The sequence below is a fragment of the Manacus candei genome, unplaced genomic scaffold (assembly GCF_025592945.1).
Source record: "Manacus candei isolate 608988 ecotype Guabito, Panama unplaced genomic scaffold, ASM2559294v1 h1tg000053l, whole genome shotgun sequence".
Taxonomy (NCBI): Eukaryota; Metazoa; Chordata; class Aves; order Passeriformes; family Pipridae; genus Manacus; species Manacus candei.
The window spans coordinates 658,183-679,359 of NW_026138101.1; the positions used below are offsets into that span (position 1 = coordinate 658,183).

At 38.2% G+C, this 21,177-nt stretch overlaps 1 protein-coding gene across 1 annotated transcript in view; it reads right to left on the minus strand.

Annotated features, from left to right (window-relative positions):
• Positions 1–21,177, minus strand: part of USP10 (ubiquitin specific peptidase 10) — a 47,898-nt gene that overhangs the window by 7,740 nt on the left and 18,981 nt on the right. The window contains exons 3-10 of the mRNA XM_051801740.1: positions 18,486–18,531; positions 12,907–13,923; positions 8,511–8,602; positions 6,923–7,032; positions 6,450–6,505; positions 5,040–5,143; positions 4,211–4,310; positions 2,740–2,920 (exon numbers count right to left, since the gene is read on the minus strand). Coding sequence (XP_051657700.1) covers positions 2,740–2,920; positions 4,211–4,310; positions 5,040–5,143; positions 6,450–6,505; positions 6,923–7,032; positions 8,511–8,602; positions 12,907–13,923; positions 18,486–18,531 — 1,706 coding nt within the window. The remainder of the gene's footprint in view (positions 1–2,739; positions 2,921–4,210; positions 4,311–5,039; positions 5,144–6,449; positions 6,506–6,922; positions 7,033–8,510; positions 8,603–12,906; positions 13,924–18,485; positions 18,532–21,177) is intronic.

Consider the following 21,177-nt stretch of genomic DNA (forward strand, 5'->3'; position numbering starts at 1 on the left):
TAAGCATCAAAAGTTTAAAGAAAAAGCCTGAAATTTTTGATAATGCATTTTAAAAAGAAGTTCACCTCCAGGCTCTTTTTGTGTTAGTTTTGAAATTCCATTTCCCAACAGATCTTCAGAAGTGCAAAGGCCTAATGCTTATCTGTGTTCTGCTGTAAAAGTTACAAGTGATTCCAGATTCTCCAATAAAAATATAATAATTTTTTAGTCACTTCACTAAGACCAATTTCACAGCGATTTTAAATTGTTTGCTTGAATCTTGCCACAGGAAATACAAACTTTGCTCCATCAAGGACTGGCATTTCCTTTTCCTCCCATCATTTTCTGTGTCCAGACTTCCTCCTGTACTTACTGCTTTGTACATAAATTGGAGCCTTTTGGAAACTAGCTGAGGTAATGACCTGGGGCATGAGAACATGTTTTCTGGTTTTTTTGGGGGTTTGTTTTTGTTTGAAGTGTGTTCAGTTGCAGCTTTTAAGTAGCCTGGCTTGGTGAGCACTGTTTTGTTCACTGCACTAAGTGGATCTTCCTGACTTTCATTTGTCTTAAACTTCACGGAAAAAAAATGAAGATTTTTTTTTTCTTTTATTTTGAAGGCAATATTTGCATTTAAAAGCTCCAGCTTCTACAAAAACGTGGCTTTACACGCAGCCAAAGAAATGATTCATTTATTATGGTGGTGTGCATTACAAGGCTTGAAAACACAATTATAATTAACACAGCTCTGATCCATGTGGCCACGCTGGAATGTCTCCAAGTCAGGTAGGAAATGATGTTCAGATTAATGCAGGTTAAACAAAAGAGCCCCTTTGACTCAGGGAAAGCCCTGAAGCACCAACAGAAACAGCCAGTGCAGCTTTATATTGGCAAATATATATCCTTTAGAGGAAAGGGAGGGTATGGAAAACAGTAGCATCTTTATTTCAGTTTAACACTTCCTCCTTGGCTGTGTTAAAGGACAAAACCTTCAGCCCATGGCAAGAGCAGTGTTTCAATAAACAAACCTGTCCCTGCTTTTGAATATACTTCCTAATTATTTTTTTTTTTCAGCAAACCGTTATTGAGAGCAATAATCCAGAGAAAAATGTTAACAGCTCCAACTGTGTTCAAGACCAGGTATTAAAATTTAATGAAAAATAGCAATAATATTCTCAAATAAGAATGTTAAAAAAACCTTTTTTAAAAAAAATATTAGAAATTATATTGTATTATTTGTTCAGAACATTTTCTTCACAAAGATATGCAGAAATTGATATGATAGCAAAGCCTTTGCTGGATTATGATTTTTCTGTAGCAGCATCACTTATTAGGATAACTACAAATCTCAACTGGACAGGGGAAAATGCATCATTTGCAATGAATAATTAATTGGGCACTGCATAAATTCTACATTAAGAATTTTTCAGGCAAACCTTGTACTTGCACATTTAAGTCTCACATTGCTAAGGAAGACTTTATGTGTTGTCTGCCTAATAGGTATTTAATAGACTCAAGCCTTGCAAGGCCAGCCCAAAGTTTCCCAAGCCTTAAGCTTCCCAATTCAAAAGTTTCCCAAACCTGAAGACGCCAATTCAAACCATCTTTTCCTGGCTGCTTTTGCCATTCCATTTTTCCAGTTTCTGATGCTTTCACTTAGTGCAATTCTACTGCCATTTCCATATTCAAACCTTCCTATCTCCACCCTCAGCCTCAGAGATGAGGTTTTCCAACATCCCATGGGATGCTGTTCCTCTGGCAAATTGTGTGGCCTGGTGTGAGGGATAAGTACAGCAAACAGTAGATGTTGGATTGGACCCTTAATGCAAGTTTTTGCCTTTTTTCAGTATCACCTTTGCTTTCCATCATTTTCTGTGGACTTCCACAGAAAACAGCATTCACTCAGTATTTTAATACAAAACCTGATGGAATCAAGTAGAGATCTAAACAATCCTGACCACGATAAATACATTTAAGGTATTAACAACCCCTTGGGTACGTGAGCCCTCGATGCAGAATTCCATCAATACCTACAAACATCTGGCTGCCAAATTCTATGGAAAATATAATTTTATTTGCCAGCTGTCTGGCTCAAAACCCAGTAGAATAAATAATTTCAGAGCATTTCACAGGCAGAAGGCACTAGCCCACATTATTCACACTTCTAGACTGAATATCTGGCAATGCAGAGAGTCAAACACCAGCAATTAAGTGTCTGTCTCCAATTTAAAAATAATTCTTCGAGTCTAGCAGTTTTGTTTTGAATATGTTTTTAGCAAGTGTTTACTTTGCTTTCATTTTAAATTACACATTTCTCCAAACAAGTCATGAGGCTTCCTTTCAAAAAAATATTCTTTCAGGATCTACTTTCTGCCTTCATCTGGTATCAGACCTGAATATAAGTAACGTCCCACATTCTTTTCATTCCAGTAACATCTTGTAGTAATTTATATTTTTCCAGACTCCTTTTGCTTTTAACATTTATTAACTATAACACATAACTTTCTCTGGGAAGCATTAAGTGTCTAAAGGACTAAAAGCCCACAGTTTTTTACTTTATTTCACTCACAAGAGTTAACTCTTTGTAAATCTCATTATCTCTCAGTATCCTTATTTACAACACGAGTCGAGAATTCTCAGAGGACACAAAAATGAAGCAGCTGGAATTCTTAAGACATTAATATTCCCAGCATACATATTTTCTACGTGCAACTCTTTGCTTCTCAACATTTTTTCTTTTCAAGCCACTTAAAAGTACTGTACCTTATGTGACCACCAAAGATATCAGTGATTGGAGTCTGCACAAAGTCAGCCTGGCGAGTGACTGAGGACTTGTTGCGAGGTCCCACCTGCTCCCACTCGTCCTCGCTGCCTTCCCCCTGTTCCTCCTGCTCCTCTTCCTCAGGAACAGCCTGAGCCTCAGGGCCGTTGGACACCGACAGTTCTTCAAGTGACCAAGAAAAAAAATAACCCACGTTGAGTTTTTTACAAATAAAACACGTAGATAGGTAATGAATTTAAAAGGCAAATAATAATAATAATAATAATAATAATAATAATAATAATAATAATAATAATAATAATAATAATCATCCTTTCCAAGGATAAAATGCTTCCATGGATCAATTGATTAGATAAATAAAAAAGAGAACAAGCATTTTCCAGGCTCACTGCTAGCTGGACACATCCTGTGTTAACAGAACCCAGCTCACTGATGAGTGTATGTAAATAAATGGAGTTTTCCAGCAAAGTTTGATATATTTATAGCAGTAAATTTATGGGGTAGAAAATTAGAAAGTCAAGTGTTATTCTGGAAACATAATTAAGTTATTATTAAATACAACTCCTTCTCTGCACAGGTATTTTACAGGGAACCCAAGGCTTAGCAAATATTTTCTCTGCAAGTGCCCAAGTCAGGAGGCTATAAACTGCTCACAGCTACAGAACATGTGGAATGAACATTTTAAATCTTAAAAAATTTACCCAACTAAAGAGAAATCGGATAACTGGAGATCTTAACTCTATACTTGGCTAAGGCTCACAGTATTTTGTTTCATTTTTGACAGGGGGCTCAACCATAAAGCCACTATAAAATAAAATGGCATTTCACTTTGCATACAATTCTGGTAATTCTTCCAAAGAAAAATTCTTCACTGACTTTGTCAGTAGGAATTTTAAAATCATTTAATATGTTGCTTTATACTGGATATAAATTAGCCTTTAGTCTAGAACTTTCCACTTCAAAAAGAAGACTTTTAACAGTGGTTTAAAGATCAGTGAAAAAAGACACTGATCTATTTTGAGCTCCCACTGAGAGAACCAAAACCCCAGAAAACAACTGACACTGCAGGTATTATGAATGACAAACATCCCTATGCTTCAGAAAAGACCAGTCAGCTTGAGTTAACCTCAAATAATGTATACATTTGTAATATAGAATTTTATTGGTCAGGAGGACCAGGTGTATGACTGATTGTCATTCAGAGCATTTACAGAATGATGGTGCTCTTCTAAATACCCAGTAACTTCAGATCATTTATAAACTACAGAATGGGCTCATTTTATCCAGATTTTAACAAAATATTATTTGTTAATGTCAGAGTCCCCTAAAACATAGCAGTCTACCCCTATCTCAACATCTACTCTAAACATTACTCTGTGTTACAGAATCACCACACAAACACAGTATTTGAAATAAATTGTTTTCTACCAAGGGAAAAAAGTATCCACTAACTTTCATTATGTGGAGAGAGAAGTTTCTTGAGGGTCAGCATCTCTTCATGTAGTCCATTGAGGATAAATCCCAAGTATTCTTCAGCATCCTCTTGCCTGCCCTGAATAAAACATTTTTTTCAATTAATTCTATGGCATTTTCATGGTTTCCTTTTAACAGAAGGTTCATGAGATGGACCATCCAGCTTTTTCCTATTAATTTAGCTTATTCAGCAACTACTGAGCCTAAGTTTTAATGTCAAATAAAGTTTAAATTTTACTGTAACAGCACCTCATTTTTAACCAGTTCAAACCAAACTGCCCTAAGCAAATACACCCATAAGCTTCACATGGCATTTCTGCATTCTCCTCAATACAAATTCCATTTAACATGTGAGCTGGGTTTTTTTTTTTCCCCTATTTCTTTTAAAACCACTATTAAGAGTTGCTGTCAAGCCACGGCCAAATCAAAAGATGGTTTCCAACTATTACCTTTTCTTTAAATTGAAACTAAACCTGAAATAGTATTTTGAAGACTCCAGACCTTTGACCATTCCAGGCTGAATCCCTCACAAAAATGAACAACTGTTCATTTCTTAAATGTCAATCCATTGGTAACTTCATCATAAAAAGAGATGTTCCATTCCAACAGTAATTTTTTCATTATTCTGACACATCAAACTGCCAAACCTATAATTAACTCATTCAAGTCCCAAGACATTATAACGAGCTATCAATTAGCTGATTTTTGTGGTGTTTGAGCACAGAATCTGATGTGTGGCTCTCCACAGTTTCAGAGACAGGGACTGCCCTGTGATGCAGTGACAGAAGTCAAGGATTTTAAGTCCCACCTTTTCTGACAGACTCGACTTTATAACCGTCAAGAGTCTGTAAATGTAGGTCGGTTCAAAGGCAGCTCCTGGTCGGATGTCTCTCACTATTTTATCACCCAAAGCTGCAAAGCAAAAGAGAAATAAATATAAGTAACAATACAGAGAAGTTTTTTCTACATTATACATTAATATTCTCCTCACACATCACTAGATTTTGAAGCTCAGCATTTATTTACTAATAGTTTTATTTTAATCTTGATACTCTTATCTGTAAAGTTTTTTAAAAAAAACCATCTTACATCACCCTGCATTGACTGACAGATGCTCTAGAAAAGTTAATAAACACTCTGAAGACTAACAAGAATATCCACAGCCATCATAAAAGAACATTCTAGTTCTATTTAAATTTTTGTACTCGAAGAACACTTCTTAAAAGCTTGTATGTATTTGCAATTCTAACAGATCATTTTTCCTCACTGGAGAAAAAACAAACAAACCAAGAAACAGTTTGACAGAATGTTCCACCTAATGGCAATACAAGGCCTCGAAACTGTACTTGAAAACTACACAATGAAATGACCTAGAAGTATAATAAGTTGCATAAGCCAGTGAGATTTGTTTTACAGAAAGAAACCACAGAAATGTCTGAACTGTTTGGAAATCACTGGAACAACCAGCTCCTTGCAATATTTTCTTATCACGTTACATAAAAAAGTTTCAGGAATGTGCTTGTTTCTCTAAGTTTGTAATACAAAAGACTTGGTTTAAAATTAAGATTAAAAAAACTGAAATCTGTAAGATAATTTACTTGCATCAAAAAACATTCTATTCCTTGCTACATGATCATCACTGAGCCTGAATCTGCATTAGCAGGAGTCATCCACTTCCAAAGCTTTCACTCTGGAATCAGAAGCCAAGACAGTATTCCTGCAGGCAATCTCCAACTGCTCAACAGACCTGCTCTGGCCCCTTTTGTTCCAAACGAATGGGAGAGTTCAGGATTTAAGGAAGGATGATAGAAATGAGCAATGTGATAAACTAAAAAGCTGGAAATAGGTAAGGAAGGAAATGAAGTAAAACGCTGAGAGTATTTTTTACATGACTTTGTTAGAAAGGGCATGTTGGTAGAAGAAATCTTAACAATTAAGTGAACCTTCAACAAAAACTATTCTTATTGCACTTGTTACACCTTAATTTTTTTCTGCTATGTGGCTGACCAATGTACATCTCTGACTTCCTGACATGAATCACCAATAAGAAAAAGTGCAACACTGACACAAAAGCAACAGTAAATTTTGTAAGGTATGGAGAAATCCCGAAATCCCAAAGAGCCCTGAAGAGGATCAAGCACCAGTATTAAGAGATCTCAAGTACATCACCCAATGAGATCCTTACCCCAAAGACTTTTCTGCCCCTATTCCCACTCACCTTGCTTTGCTTTAGGAGGTACAGGCATATTAGTGAACTCATTCATTAAACGAACACTGCAACAGAATGGAAGGAACAACTCCACATGAGCAGCAAGTTAAGATTTAGAAGGACAAATAATACAATCAGATCATTGCCATTATGACTGCCAAAAACCAGAATATCATCACAAAGTCTGAGGAAAGACATAAAACCCAACCTGATCACTGTAATGAAACCCAGGTGTTTGGTTGGTTCATTTTTGCATATTAAACACAATTTACAACTGATACTCCCGAGGCAACAGGAAGTATCCTCCTTGACTAGTCAAGGAGTTGTACAATACCAAGTTCATTCTAAAAGACATGGATCACCCAAAAACCACACGAGAGAGACTTCTGGATCCAGAGCAAGTTTCAACAACGATCATTTGTTATTTCTGAAGGAGCTCAGTCAGATCCCAGACTCTTCTTCCCTTTTCCCAAGCTACTTACAAACTGTCTAGCATTGGAGTTGAGGTACACGGCCTCTGCGATTTGGAATACATTGGAATGGACTTCATTAAATGATACATTGGAGGGCAAGCAACCAAGGCCTGCAGGGTCTATGCAATGGCATTAAGGAAATATGCAAAAAATTCATCTGTATATTAACCAAATATTCAGTTATATTTAAAATTCTATGCAAAGTCTATATTTTTATTATGTCACTCAATCCCATAACACTGGAAAAGAAGATGAAGCTTTATCACAACATTAACCAGTGATGTGCAGAAGTTGTACTAAAAAAAAAACACAGCTTTTTATAACATGCAGTGATTTCAGTGACATTTTAATTGTGGCAAAAAGGCAAACATTTTGTCTAGGAGCAGGGGAGGAAAAGAACTTTCACAGGAAAGACTTTATAAAATTGACAATTTGAAAATTGGCAAGAGATAACCTGTAACATGCTTTCTGAGAAGAATGGAAGAAGCCAACAGATTTTATGTCAAAGGTGGTGATTCACCCCTGTACCCAAACCAAAAGGAACCCTCTGTGATGTGAGACATTCTGCAGTGTCAAGAGTTGGGAGCAACCAGTGAAACTCCAGAGCACACTGGGAGAATAACAGTTTAAAACCACCTTCTTGGTGAGACCAGTGAACACAGGAAATGCATTAAAAGACTGGAGGGAAATGACAAAAAAGGCATGGATCTCAACAGCTACAGAGAGAGATTAATTTGGTCCCCACAGTGTGCAAAAATTGAATAATGAATTCCCATGTAACACTTCAAGACTGAAAAAATGGGAGCTAATATGTATATGTAACAGCTGAGTGCACAAGTGGTTATATAAGACAAAAGCTGAAGTTTAAAGCACAATTGTTGCTCTGGAAATAGTTTATTAGGGTCTGTCATGATCAGTCTTGAAATTGGTCTTAGTATTTTTCCCTTGCAGTACCAGCACTCAGGGTATCCCAAATGTCACTCACAGTGAGCCTTGCTAACACAGGACATAATTTTAAAAATTATTAATGATTTTTATTAATACCATAATATAGCACTGAAGGACAATCTCCGTTCCCCAGGGTAAAAGTTATTTTTCCAGGGGAATACAATTCCAATACATTAAGAGCAGGCTCATCCTCCACAATGTAATGTGCAAAAGGAATATTTTAAACAATAATAGTGACAGCCTGCTCAACAAAAACCCAAATGAGCCCCTTACCAACTGCCAAGACAAACCCCAAAAGTCAGGAGAGTTATGTCAAGTACAAAAGATAAATAACCACCTAAATTGATGCACAGAGTAAACATAATTAGAAATTAAAAGGTTTTCAATCAGGAGAAAGTCACAGTTCTGCAATATTTTGACATGGGTAACAACTGCAAACAGGACTGGAGGGGAACTCTGGACCTGAGGCTCAAGGATCCCAAATCCCCTTGGATTTCTAGCTGCTACACTTCACATCTTAACCACAGCAGCAGGATCTGGGAAGACAAACACTTTTATAAAATACTTACCAGAGAAATCCAGAAAAACTTTGACAGATACACTACACAAATTTTAACTTAAGAGTATTATTTTTTCCAGGGAAGGATACAGCATTGATGTAGCACCAGTTTCCTTTGTTGATCAGCCCTCGGGGTTGCAAAGACACTGGTTTATGTATTAGCCTTACACTTTCCAGTATTTCTGCAGGATGAGAAACAGTAAATTGAGCATCAACAAAACTCACATGTGGCCATCAAACAAGTATCTGTTGCTGCATCACAAAATAATTCAGTTCAATGTACAAGATTCCCAGAAACTTCAGCAAATCATTTTCACTCCATTTAAGCACTGCTTGTATCTCAAACCAGACGTGTTTCTTCCACCGGAGACATCCTGGAATTCGGGTCAGGAGGATGCTGGGACAAAAACCAACCACTGGCATTGCAAAACTGACAAGACCTATTTGGTTTTATTTTTGTTTCCTTAAAAGCAGATACTTTTATTTACATAGATACATAGATATAAAATCCCATTAGCTGGCAGCACTTGTCCCCAGTTTTAGGAAGTATTTCCCAAATTCTTCTGCTTTGAAGGGAGATGAAGATGACAGAGCAGTCCCAGCTTACAAGTTTCACCATCCACTATCTTACAACAAAAACATCTCAGTGCAAACAGACAGACAGATGTTACTGTGCTCTTCAGAACAGGCTGTTTTATTTACTGGTTTAAGGCTTGCAAAATCTACGAGATAACAGCCTTACATAATGTAATTCCAATTGTTCTCCTGCTTCCAAAACCTTCAGCAATGAAGTTGAAAACTTAGAAACCACTGCACATAATTGTGCCTCAGTTATGAAACAAGAGCAGCACAGGGAGTTTTTCCAGGAATCCTGACCTGTTATTTAGGTCCCCAAATAAAAACCATTTAAAGAAAATATTGGAGCTGGTGTATCTTAAATTTGCAAAATAAGGACAAGAGGTATTCAAGTCAGAACAAACAGATGTAAATGAACATGCCAATTGTCTACCAAGGGGGTTATTTATTTTTATAACAGATGTGAGGACCTTTATATGCTACCCTGCATAAACCTAAAGAGTTTGAGCTGTTCTCTAGAAGGACAGATAAAATAACATGACACAGGTGGAAAAACAGAGGCACAAAGCCATAACTAAGCAGAGGAGGTGGCAGAACTGCCAACAAAATCCACGTCCTTCTACTTCCAAAATATCTCCTTACCTATAAGATTGTATTTCCTGCAGACACCACCAGTTCTAACCAAATAAAAATGACAAAAAAATAGGACATTTTTAAATCAGTCATCTATTACATAAAGAACCTGGCAGCTGAAAGAGCAAACAAAAAAATAAGACGTAAAATGGAAAATGTAGCAGAGAGGCAGGTGAAAACTCCTCTGTGAGTGCTGAAATAGTTATTGAATTACTGCTCAAGTATTTCAGGATATATTAACATTTGAACTGTGTTGTGCACACATACAATCTTTCTGTTAATATAACTAAGCACTGTTGGAAATTAGGATAAAAATAGAGGAAAAAAAATTATATTTTGAATGTCTATCAGCAACTTTTGACATTAACTCTTCCCTATTTTTGCACCATGCTAAAGAAAGATATTATTAGGACCTTTAGCATCCTCTTGTGGTCATAAAACTGCTTTGTAGCAGTGTCTAGTGCAATTACTGTGAGTTTATTTCTTTCAACAAAGAATTACCTTTGTGTACAGCATTCAATACCACATCTCCATCTAACATTTTACACAGAAACTAAAAGAACTTTTACAAGAGTATCAGAAGAAAAATACACTTCGAACCATGAAAAAAAACCATCTTAAAATTTCAAAACCTGTTAGAAAGCTCAAGTTATTAATCAAAAAGAACTCACATTCCCTTTGGAGAATGACTGGTGAAAAGGCCTCAATTTGAAAACAGATCTAGAACACTATTAACATTTTTGTAGGTAAACAAAACAAATTTTGCTAAAGTTTATTCATCAGGTCTTGTTATTACAAGTACCTGTCAATTTTTTTCTAAAACAGGTTATTTCCTTATGAAAGCAAGTCCAAAGTTTAACAAGAGAGGAACCACATGGACACAGTCTCCAGGTTGAAGACACTTGCTAAAAGTTAGGAATTTAACACCTTAGATATTCAACACTCGGCCTGAGGCCCCTATCTGGAGAATATTTTGTCTCTCAGATCTTTCTTCAAACTGGACAATGATTAAAAAATCCCAGGACAACACTGCTGGATAACCCTACACAAAATCAGTATCTGCAAGAATGCAACAGGCTACATTTATGAAGTCATTTATAACCCCCCAAACCTTGCAATGTCTCCACTCCACAACTCCTTCAGTGCTCCAGCACTTACCTACCTTTACAATAAGAAAATATTTTCTAATATGTAATACTGAAACACCTTTCTTACAATTTGAACTAATTCCTTTCTTTTTCTCTAGTCTTGGGAGAACAGTGCATCATCATGTGAATTTACATCAGTGGTCACTCCAACAATCTCAACTGAGACAAAGTAAATCCAAATTTTCCATGTTTGCCTACGTGGTTTTCAAACCTTCCTTCTATTTTCACTGCTGCACTGTGGAATCTTCCTTAAGAAGTAATGACCAGAGGTTGGCATTTCTATCAAGTCCTCAACAGCAACAACAGAATTAGAGTTATCTTCCTCCTTTTCCATGTAAATTGGTATTAACACACAGTGGGAAAAAACTCCTTCTTCAGCTTTACTGAGGACACTCCTCAACTCCCTAAAACTTCCAGATCCTTTTCTCTAATTCTACTGCCAACCATGAGTGTGGGTGTTGAACAAAGCACTGAGGTTCCTGTTTTCCAAACAGGACAGAGAACACCAAAGAATGGAAAATAAAGAAAACCTCCTTTTTCCACAGAGCAAAGCACTGAGTACATTTACATGACATTCACATCTTCAAGTAAACATTTTATACCAAAATCAGCAGCATGTGAATTACAGAAATTGCAGCAACATAACTCCTACCTAAAGCAGCTACTATGAGCAGTTGAATTCCTCTTATCTACACTTAGATTATCCCCCTGCCCAAACAGCTAATAGTGAAGGTGCAAAAGACAACTTGCATAAAAATGACATTGCTACTTTACTACATTTAAGACAAAACAAAAAGCTCTGCTCCCACCTGGTGGCAAAAAATAGTACAGAAGCAGTAAAAGTTCAGGAAGTTAACTTAGAGCTGAAGCAACCTGGACAAGATAAAAAACCTTTTTCATTTATGGCAAGCAGTTTTAGCTGTGTGCTTGTCACAAAATAGTTTTAAGTTAAAAGTCATTACTAAAGGATAGCTTGAGATTTAAGACTACATTGTTCTCCACATATATGGCATCATACAAACTGGAATCACCTGCTCATATATTTTTTTTAATACAGTCAACTGTGTTTGTAACACCTAAGTGGAAAGTACAAATTATTCTGACAGCTTTTCTCTCAACAGACAGTTCTGAGTAAGGAGGGGAAGAGAGGCAGGATCTACTTCTGGGTATTCTGAATAGTTATCTCCAGGTCAGCTTCTGGCAGAGTAGGAATCTGATTCCAAGTTGCCACACTCATTGCACTTGTAAATTAGTTTGCAGCACAAATGGCAGGATTTTTCACCAGCCCATTTCACGTACAGACTAATTCACAGATTTAAATGAATTACTTTTGTCCCAACATTCATGAATTAATGACACAAAATGCAACCAACTGGGAAAACTTGGTGTTTTCTGACCGAAGCTGCAAAAAGGATCTCCTGCATTTTCTAGTATATCTCATTAGAACCACAAATATGACAGGACCAACAGGGAAAGTCTTTGTATCACTCGTTCCCTTTCCTGATGTACCCTCTGGACAGCTCCTTATGGTTTTTCTTGAGCAGGCAATAGCTAGCATTGTTTCTGGATAAAATAATATTGTTTATAATAATTAAGGATAATTCTTCAAAATTGGAAGGACAGACCTCTCAAACAGTATATCAGTAAATATAATTTCCCTGAATTAGAATTTCTGAAGAAAGACCTATTTAGATGTTACATTTCAGCTGCTGTTCAGTGTCCAGGAATTTCAGCTACTTTAGTGTAAATACATTAATATTCTTGTTGCAATGGAATGCACTACAAGATAATAAATACTGGATAATGTACCACCATTTCCTATTCTCCTTGTTAGAACAGCACAGAGCTGAACACAACCAGCCTATTTAAAATCACAGATCATTTAAACACATTGTTTGACAAGTAGCAACAGTTTTACCGTATCTGGGATAATGACATGGTAATCCCTGGTTGGAATGTTTACTCAGAGGGATACAAAACTAGTTTATTCAAATTACAACCTTCGTGCAGTGTTTGAACAGTTGTCTTATTACCAGGGGAACATCACCAGAGGAATGTTTTCTATGAATATTGCACACTCCTGTTTACAAGCAGAGCTTGTAACATCCACTCGTGTGTATTAACTATACCTGCAATCTTTATGGCTACAGGATCCTCTGAAACTGGAACAGGTCCCTCTTTGACTTCAACCTGTTTTTCAGGGACCAGAGGAGATGTGGCAGGAGGGGTATACTTAGTCTCAACATAGACCACAGATGTGGAAGCAGAGGGCTTGGAATTGTGAAAAAGACTAGCCCACGATTTTGCAGGCTGATTAACGGGGACTGATCCTGCAACCGGGACTGTTGCCTCAGTAGTAGGTGAAGCTTCCTCAGGCTTAGCTTGGTCTGAGTCAGTGCTTTCCACAGTGTGCAATTCTACCCCATTGGCAGCTGTGTCCTCACCAGAGGATTCAAGTGTTTGTCCATTAGTAACGCCAAGACTTTCAGTAGTATCAGTACCAGCATAAGACTGTACACCAGCTGTCCTTAGGGGGCTATCTCTGACGGCCTCCGAGGGGAGGCAAAACTGTTCAGAATTAGGAACTCGGCATACCTCGGGCTGCCCGGCAGTCCTGGCATTGTCCAGAGCGCTGGGAACGGCCCCAGCAGGGACAGCTCCAGGCATGAAGTCCACGGAGTTGTCCGGGCTGTTGCAAGTCCTTGGCGTGGCCAGGGAGGGGATGTCTCCTGCCAGCTCCGTGTCCTCCGGGGGCAGGCCCGAGGAGTTGGCGTGGCCGTTCACCAGCGCCTCCGGGGGGGCTAAACCATCGCTGACATCTTCCAGGTAACTGTAATATCCAGGGGGTCTTTTCTTCTTCTTTTTGCGCTCCCTCTGCCCGAGGCCTCCGGACAAGCCGTCGTTTTCCGCGTTGGAGCCGCTGTCCAAAGCCAGGCCGGGATCGCTGAACTGGCAGTCGATGGAGTTGTAGTTGGTTTCACTGAGAGCATCATCAGGGGGTTTCTGAGCAGGTGCACAACTGAGGATGAATTCTGGAGCCTGAGGATTCAGAGTACTTGAAATACTGTAGTCGGTGTTATTTAGGACAGATGATTGCGTCTCAATGACTTCGTTAACACCAAATTCAATTCTCTGATACTCTTCCCCTGGACAAGAGAAGGCAAATCTCAGTTAGGGAATTACAGCAAATCGAGAAGCTACGAGAGCAAGAAAAAAACCTCCTTATTTTTCTCCAGCTCAACTACGTTCCCTCAAACAAAAGTAATGCTTAACCTTGATCCTGAAGACCATTTCAAAACATCATTCTCTTAAAGATTGATTCGGCTTTTCTTACACAGAGTATGTAATTTTCCAGACCACTGTACAGCCCCTGCAAATAACCCCTATAAAATTCACCTCTTAAGAAAAACTATTAAAGCCCAACAACTTCAGAAATAATCTGCATTAAGTTAATTACTGGATAATTGCCTATAAAATATGGTGCAATATTTAACTCGACATTTCTTCTAAAGCCAGTCTTTCCTACTGACAATTATAAAATCCAAGCCTCACCTCTAACTTCTCCATATATGAAGTTTGAGTTTTGGGGGGCTGGATTTGGTTTTCTTGGTGTGATCTATTATAATGAAAGGTTTAACACAATCCTTAATAACTCAAATATATTTTCATTAATTGCATGGAAACAATGAAATTACAGGTTTTGAAACTTTAGGCTCATCGATAATTTATTTGATCAGAATTGAATTTATTACCATGTAAGAATATTATATACATGACTCCAGGTTTTTCTGACAAGAAATACGACTGATACTCAACATAAGTCAGCATTCAACTTGTACATATGAGCAGTACTGAAAAATTATGAACAGGTTTTTTTGTTTTATTGATTTATTTACCTTGGAACTTTAAAGAAACACTAACAGATATTCTCATGGAAGCCTGCAGTATCCCAAAATATTGCCAGTCACAAAGTTGTGCAGTTTCATGGCATTTAATTAGTTATAATGCATGTGTCCTAACTAGTAACACTGAATACTTCAGTTACAACTCAGTAACTATAAAAAAAAAAGAGATAAAAGGAATGCTAAAGGTAAGCTCACATTTTAGTCCTCTAAGTTTTGTAGCTCTTTATGACACTTATGTTACTGTACCAAACAGATTAGTTTTAATATTTTGTGTTTCCTCAAAGATGGGGCTAAAACATGCATTTCAAATTTCTAAGACTGTAACTACAGAACCAAACACCACCAGATATTATTTCCAAAGGAATATAAGGGGATACACCACTGAATTTTTAAGATTTTGTGCAACTTACTATGTCTGACATGTCAATAAAGGGGTATTTTTAAGTACATCACAGACTCGATAAAAATGAGGCGAATTTTTTTTTTTTTTAAACACAACAAAAAGCAAGTAACAGTTCCCAAGGAAAAGATGTTATTCACACACCTAAGGAAATGATCCTATGGGAGGACAGAATCTAGTGGGGAATGTTTTGATACGTGACTGTCAACACAACAGCTTTAGCCCTCTCAAAACTCTCCCAATACTTTCTAGAAAAGTCTGCTGACAAACATTTCAGCTTTAAGAAAAACATGAAAGAAACAAGAATCTACAGGGTACTATTTTTCAATATGAAATGAAGATTAACAAACATTCAGTGTGTGTTGGGCTCTGAATTGCACATGCAATACCAACATATCATGAACAAATGATAATAATACTGCTGTTAATTGCTTTTCTGCTTTGATCTAGTAAATGAGAAGTAAACACGTCATGTATTGATTTCAATCTTGCTGCCAGTCAGACGAAAGGAGACTTTTTAAAAATAAAAAAGGGCAAAAACTCTCCATACACATCTGGTTTCTCTAAATCATATTAACAAGAGCCTGACTTTCAAATTCTCTTCACCTCTCCCTGTGAGAAAGGCTTTTCTAACACCCTGCCTGTCTGGCTGCCAGTCACCAGCCACTTCTGCAATCGCTGACGAGCCGTCACCAACCCCAGAGAGGGCTGGAGTTTCTTGTAATAAAAACCAGCAGCCCAGAGACAGGGAGGTGGGAAGCTGCTGCCTGATATCCACTGAAGAGGGAAGGGCTGGGAGATGTCAGGAATCACCTCCTGCTCTGACAGGGGCTGTCAGTGCTGCACTGCCTGGCCTGTCCCTGCACATACAGCTCCAAAATAGCCACAGCTTCATTTGCAAAGGCAAAGCTTAAGGGGGGTTAAGGGATATGGGATCCAAACTCACAACAAAACTATTCCTCATTAGTTCATCTGCTTGTGGAGCAACTTGTTAAATCAAGCATGAACCAAGAGCTGATTCTTTAGCCTTTGTTACAACCCCATAAAGCACAAGCAACAACTGGTAACGTCTAATATTCCTCCAACCTCGATAAGAATCAATTATTGGGCACATTTCAAACCCCTATCAGTTCAAATAATCTGTGATTTCATTTCCAAAATCCTAGTTAAAAAAATAATAATGGCTTCAAAACAAAGGATGTGGTTTCCCTTCATGGGAGAGTTCAGTCTGTCACAGCCTGAAGTAAAAGTTGTCACCTCTGCTCCCCTCTCCTGCTGCTCTCTCTCCAGCAAGCTCCCAGCACTGGGTTACCCAAAGCTAATCCAGCAAAATCAATAATCCAAGTGAGCATTTTTTTTTTCTAGTTTTGGTGCATTTATCAGTTTATCATACACTGAACAATCACAAGAGCCCTGGGGCAAGTGGGGAGCAGAAACCAAAATACAGCCCTCGGAGTTATGGCACAATGAACAGCGTAGGGTAAAATCCTGCCAAGAGCACCACTGACACTCCAGCATTTAACATACAAATTAGGAAATTACAGTTGAGGGATTAAACTTTACACCTTACAGCAGGATTAGAATAATAAATACCAGTAGTTACTGTATAGTTAGTCTGGGGAAGGATTGGCAGAAGCTCATTTACTGTAAGATTGTGTCGAGTTCATTTGAGAAAAAATGAGAGGCAATTTTTTCTATTTGTTTTGACTTTCCACTTTGCTTCAGGGCATCTTTGTTTCAATGCAGTTCACAGCTCTATTTCTGAATGGACTGAAACAGATCTATCTGTCATGTACAACATGGGATGCATATTGAAACAAGGATCAACAGATGCTCCAAGGACAGTCTGTGTACAACACCAAAATCTGTGAATACACAGCACTAATTAGTCTGGACAGAATTCTGCATATTAGAGCTTCAGCCATGACTTGAGTACTCCTAGTAAGTATTAACAGATATTCTAATTCCATAATAAAGTTAAATACTCAAGATAAATACATAAAAAACTAGACTATATGACAACATGATGTGTGTCATCTTAAGCAAACATTCCAGTTTAGTTTCCACAGCTTCTTACACAGCCATCACAGTGATAATGTGCATGCACAGTACAGTGCAAGTTTGTTAAAGACATTTTTCAAGCAAAACCTAATGTGCTGTGTCATTACCTAATCTCAGGGCTGGGAGGGGTTCTCTCAGGGTCTAGGAATGATCTGAAAAACATTTGTACAAACCAACTTTCTGTGTGGCTTGTGAACATTAAAATCCCAGCCTGAAAGAACAAAACTCAAATCCACAGTTAAGACAAAGTAATATATGACTGGACACCCCCGGCACCAACAGACAATTCACACCCTATGGTCTTTTTAAAGAATCTTCCTAACTCCTACTTAAAACTACTCAGGGTCCTAAAACTGTTCTTGTGCTAAATAAAGCTCCTGAATTGTCAGAAGTGTTGCCTATCTGCTTTCAAATGGGACCTGGGATCCTTCTTTATCACTGGCTATCTTGTTTGTCTTTAAATGCAGGGTCAAAATCTCCAAGCATAATGATCAGGTGTTCTTTAACATTATTAAGTGTATTTTGGTCCTCTTTTGAGTACTTGTGAGAAATGTCCAGTCAAATACTTGCTTTATTTTGAAGGAGATCTGATGTCATTCTCATATACACCTGGGTAACTCTCAGCTCCCTTCCTCTCCTCTTGGTTCAGGGAAAAACCCAAACAGTAATTTACTGTGAAAGTCTGGTTTAAACTATACAGTGATGATCACATGGGAACTCCAACCTAACTGTCCATTCCTTGTACCTGTGGAGTAAGGCCAGGCAGGGAGGTGTATGGGTTGAGGCAGAGTAGATGTGTGAATGTTGCAGCTTTAAAATGGGAACTCTGTAATGTATTTTTACATCAAGAGTCACACTTTTATCAAAAGAGAAAAAAAAAAAAGGGATTCTCCAGAAAAACAGCTGAGCCAGACAGAAACAAGAGTCAGAGGGAACACAGAACAGAGGAGTCTTCAGGCTGCAACTGCCAGAAATTGCTCTTTGCTCAACACTATGAGTTATTTATTCACCAGCATTCAAGTTCCTCCCCACATTTTCACAGCTACATCCTACAATGTTTCAGCAAGACACCAAGACTGTGTGGCAGCACAATCAAGGAGGAATAAGCATGTCCACTGCAATTAGCTGAAGCTCAATGCAGTATTTTCCAAACCTCTCACAGATGTCATTCAATAAAGCAGTTTAAAAACCAACCTGCCTACTAAATGCATATATACCTGCTAAGCAAGTTTTAATGATTATATTTAAAGGGAGGTTGCAGTAAATCTAAGGAAAGTGTCACAACCTTTAATTTTGGGAAAAAAAAAAAGATCTTGATTTCTTACCATCATGAAAAACTTACCTGTGGATTTAATACCACATGAAACTGTTTCATTGTATGGGGGGAGCTGTATAAAAAAGAAATGAAACTTATTTAAAGGCAAAGCAAATCCATAAACATTTGATATCAGTTTCATTTGAAATATCTGAATCCTTTCAAAATAACATCATTATTTGATTTTCAGAGAGTATGTCCTGAACTTATGCTTCTATATTTATCAAATCCCACTCTGCAGCTCCAGGCTCCTTGCAGATTACCACAATTACTGAAAGATAAAGATTATCTTGGTTACACACCACAGACTCATCAACCTCTCCAGCAATTCACCTCACAGCATCAGGACCTTTCTTCATCAACACTAACTCCCCACGATTTTAGGATGAGGAACATACCCTCTGTTTAGACAAAAAATGGACACCAAATCACCTGTGAAAGGTGAAACACATTTTTGCACAGACAACAATCACACCTAAACCTTTTGACTCTCAGCCTGGTTCAGCTGTAGTGTGGCTCTTGGAATGTTTCAGCTGAGGTATATTCTTAAACACATTTATCAGCTTGATATAATGTAACCACAGTGCATGGTTTTTACATGGACTGTAAATACAAGTAGTATAAAACAGTGGCATCAACACTCAGTGCTTGACAGGACCCTTGCTGTGGTGGGTAATTTCTCATCCCCCCTCACCTGCCCCTAAACTCCCTGAGCAGCTGAGAGCCTTCTCCTGTGCCTGCAGGACCTGGCAGCCACGGCTACCCTGCATTCCAGTGGCTCCCTGGAGAACAGCGGGACTGGTTCTGCAGTGGGAGATAAAACATTGAGTGCACAGTGCAGCTTGACAGTGCTATTCTAAATAGTGACTCTAATGGTGCAACAAACTTCTATTCAAGTTTTCAATTCTCTAAAGCTATAGATACTTACATATTGCCTTCTTAATGCACTGCAGACAGCAGTGCAGCACAGGTGGCAAGGAAAATATTCCTAAAATGCCATTATAAAAAGTGCATAAAAAGAACACATGCTGTAAATCCACTTATAAACCACAATACATCTTAATATATCATCTTTGCAGGCCAAAAATGAGAAACAGTGGGTCAGAAAGAGGCTCCAGACTGTTTAGAGCCTACTATTCATATTAATTTTGAACATGGGTTCAATAAGACTTTATAGTTAGAGCTAAAAAAATTCCTCTAAATGCCTACAGCAAACAGCTTGTGATAAACTTTGTATTTCAAAGATTCAAAGGCCTTCAGAAAATATGAAGTTTAAAAAAAAAAAAAAAGAAGTCAGCCTCTTGGTCTCCTACACATCTGATCAATCGACAGCACCTTTGGAAAGAAGAGATTTCTGAGCTGACTTGTTCCGACTGGGCCACCAGAACCATCTCAGTCAACATGTCTGACAGGACATGTATTACAAATGTCACCTGTAAAAGGGACATTCCAGACACCCTTTAGCTTTAAGTAGTCCCTTGGCTCAGTCCCCCCTCAGTGTGCAGGTGAAGGACCTGCAGCACAATGTGTGTCAAACACAGGGCACCATCGTCAGCTCTGTCCTGCCCTTCTGGAATTGCATCGTCTTTTTCAGACCAATTTTCTCTGAAATATCTGCACAGTGTAAAACTAATAAGCACTGCTTTTATTTCATCATCCAGATAATTAAAACATCGAACTGAACCAGATCAAGGGCAAACTTAAGGACCATTTGACAGCTAACTAGGTACACCTGAGACAGGCAGAAAATGAAGTGAGACTGGTTCTAATGCTGTAGGTTCATTTTTCCTCGACAGACTTTGGGAACAGCTTTACAGAATCCCAAATATGACATTTTTATCTTTCCCAGTGTCAGAAGAGCTGATGGGGGGGCACTTAAGGTGACGCTGCATGGGATGCAAATGTCACTGCTGAGATTGCATTTATGGTGGGGAAACAGCAAATCATCAGAACTACCAAGTATTCCCTAAAGACCTTCCTGCACTGCTTCCCACCTACCAGAGAAGGTACAAAGCTCTCCCAAGAGGCATGTAAAAACTATCTTTTTCTTTCTTAACTTCCCTCACTCCCACCCCACCCCATTCCCCTCATGCCCTTTTATTGTTTAGCAGTATTATACTAATTATCCTCGGAAAATTAAGCTCCAGGAAACTAAGTCCCATTAACAATGGTCTGTAAACTGTGACAAAAGGATTTCCCCCATCTACAGCTCAAGTATTCATTTCCTTTATGTTGAGAGGGGAGGATGGAAGCATGACCAAAATGCTGGAATGGAAATGTCTGGAGGAAATACATGGAAACTGAACTAGAGGGAAATCATTTCTTGAGTCTGGAGATTAGGACAAGGGGATAATTCTCTTCCCTATGAAGGAAAATGGTTTCATCATTCTCTACCAAGAACTACAGAGAATAAGAGCCTCCAATAAGAGTGTGTAATGAACTCAAACACAAAGACAACTGTTCCTACTCTGTGGTTCTCACTGACACTGTAATTAGTTCATTATTGTTGCATTTCTCAGACCTCACACACAGCTTTCCCTTTAAGCACAGCACTGAGGGTCAGCAGTGCTCCACCTGTCCAAAAATATAAAGAATCCCTGTGCTTCAAAAGGCTCACCAGACTGAGAAGCCCAACTAATTACCAGGAACACTGCTGAGAAGTTTTCTCCATACCCACCCCTTAAAAAAACCCCACCAAAGCTGAGGTAACAGGGCTGGA